Source organism: Eurypyga helias, unplaced genomic scaffold, assembly GCF_000690775.1.
Source record: "Eurypyga helias isolate BGI_N326 unplaced genomic scaffold, ASM69077v1 scaffold2266, whole genome shotgun sequence".
Taxonomy (NCBI): domain Eukaryota; kingdom Metazoa; phylum Chordata; class Aves; order Eurypygiformes; family Eurypygidae; genus Eurypyga; species Eurypyga helias.
Window position 1 is genome coordinate 5763 of NW_010258362.1, and position 1001 is coordinate 6763.

The following is a 1001-nucleotide window of genomic DNA, read 5'->3' on the forward strand; positions in this document are numbered from 1 at the left end:
TCCCAGGCACAAAGATCTGCCCACCGCACCACTGCATGTGCTGGTAACACCAGAGCCAGCCCTGCCCTGGCTAACACCACACCCCCCCATCCAGGCAAGGGGGCTGGCAGCAGGCTCTCAGCATCCCTGGCCACAGACACCCCGCTAAAACACGTGTCTCTGCCTAGTCACCAGTAACCGGGAAGAGGGGTGCGATGTTACCTCTGCTCAGCGTGGTGTCCTTCTTGTCTGACAAACTCATGGCCAGTGACGCTCCTTCAGGGATCTGCGGAGGAAGGGAAGAGCAGATGTCAGTGACAGGGGCCTTGGTGCCTCCCACGGAGCTGTGTGTGGCCCCGAGGACACCCTGGGAGCTAAGGGATGCTGGTGCAATCACTGCTCATTGAACATCCTTCTGCACCTGCTTTGCCCCTGTTCCCCAGCTTGGAAACTGGCAGTAACAGCACTGTCCTACATGGAATGGGTTTTTTAAATGCAAATGCAAGATAGTGAGGTTCTCAAATCCAACGGGAATCAGGCAAATACATATATCCAAGATACATTTCTGGATGTTGACACCAGGTAATTCAAGGAGAAAGTGTTGCGCTGCACAGATGCTGTTTTGCCTTTGCTCAGAAATGGAGAAGGAACCTGTCCGCAGCCCTGTCCCGCGGGGCAGGTACATCATCCCTGCTGCGGCTCTGGCTCTCGGTGCAGCAGGGCACCGTGCCAGCAGTGGGGCTCCACAGCACAGCTCTTATACACAAATAATAATATTCATAAGAACTCAGCTCCGTTTCTGATTTTCCATGCACTGTTACAGACCAGTGAGGATTATGCTCCCAGGCATACCAGGGAATATGAAAATAATGTATGAATTTCTGGTTTCATTTAATTTTAAAAGGAAAAACGGTCAAGAAAACAATCTGATTTGCCATATTTCCCCACACTTTTGGCCTCTGCTCCTCGATGGCATCCCTAGCCCCTGCTCTCAGGGCAGGCAGCGACAATTGCATCAGTGA

General features: G+C 52.2%; 1 protein-coding gene across 1 annotated transcript in view; it reads right to left on the reverse strand.

Moving 5' to 3' along the window:
* Nucleotides 1-1001, reverse strand: part of PLXND1 (plexin D1) — a gene marked incomplete at both ends in the record, with an annotated part of 54417 nt that overhangs the window by 4415 nt on the left and 49001 nt on the right. Inside the window, one exon of the mRNA XM_010154289.1 lies at nucleotides 202-265. Coding sequence (XP_010152591.1) covers nucleotides 202-265 — 64 coding nt within the window. The remainder of the gene's footprint in view (nucleotides 1-201; nucleotides 266-1001) is intronic.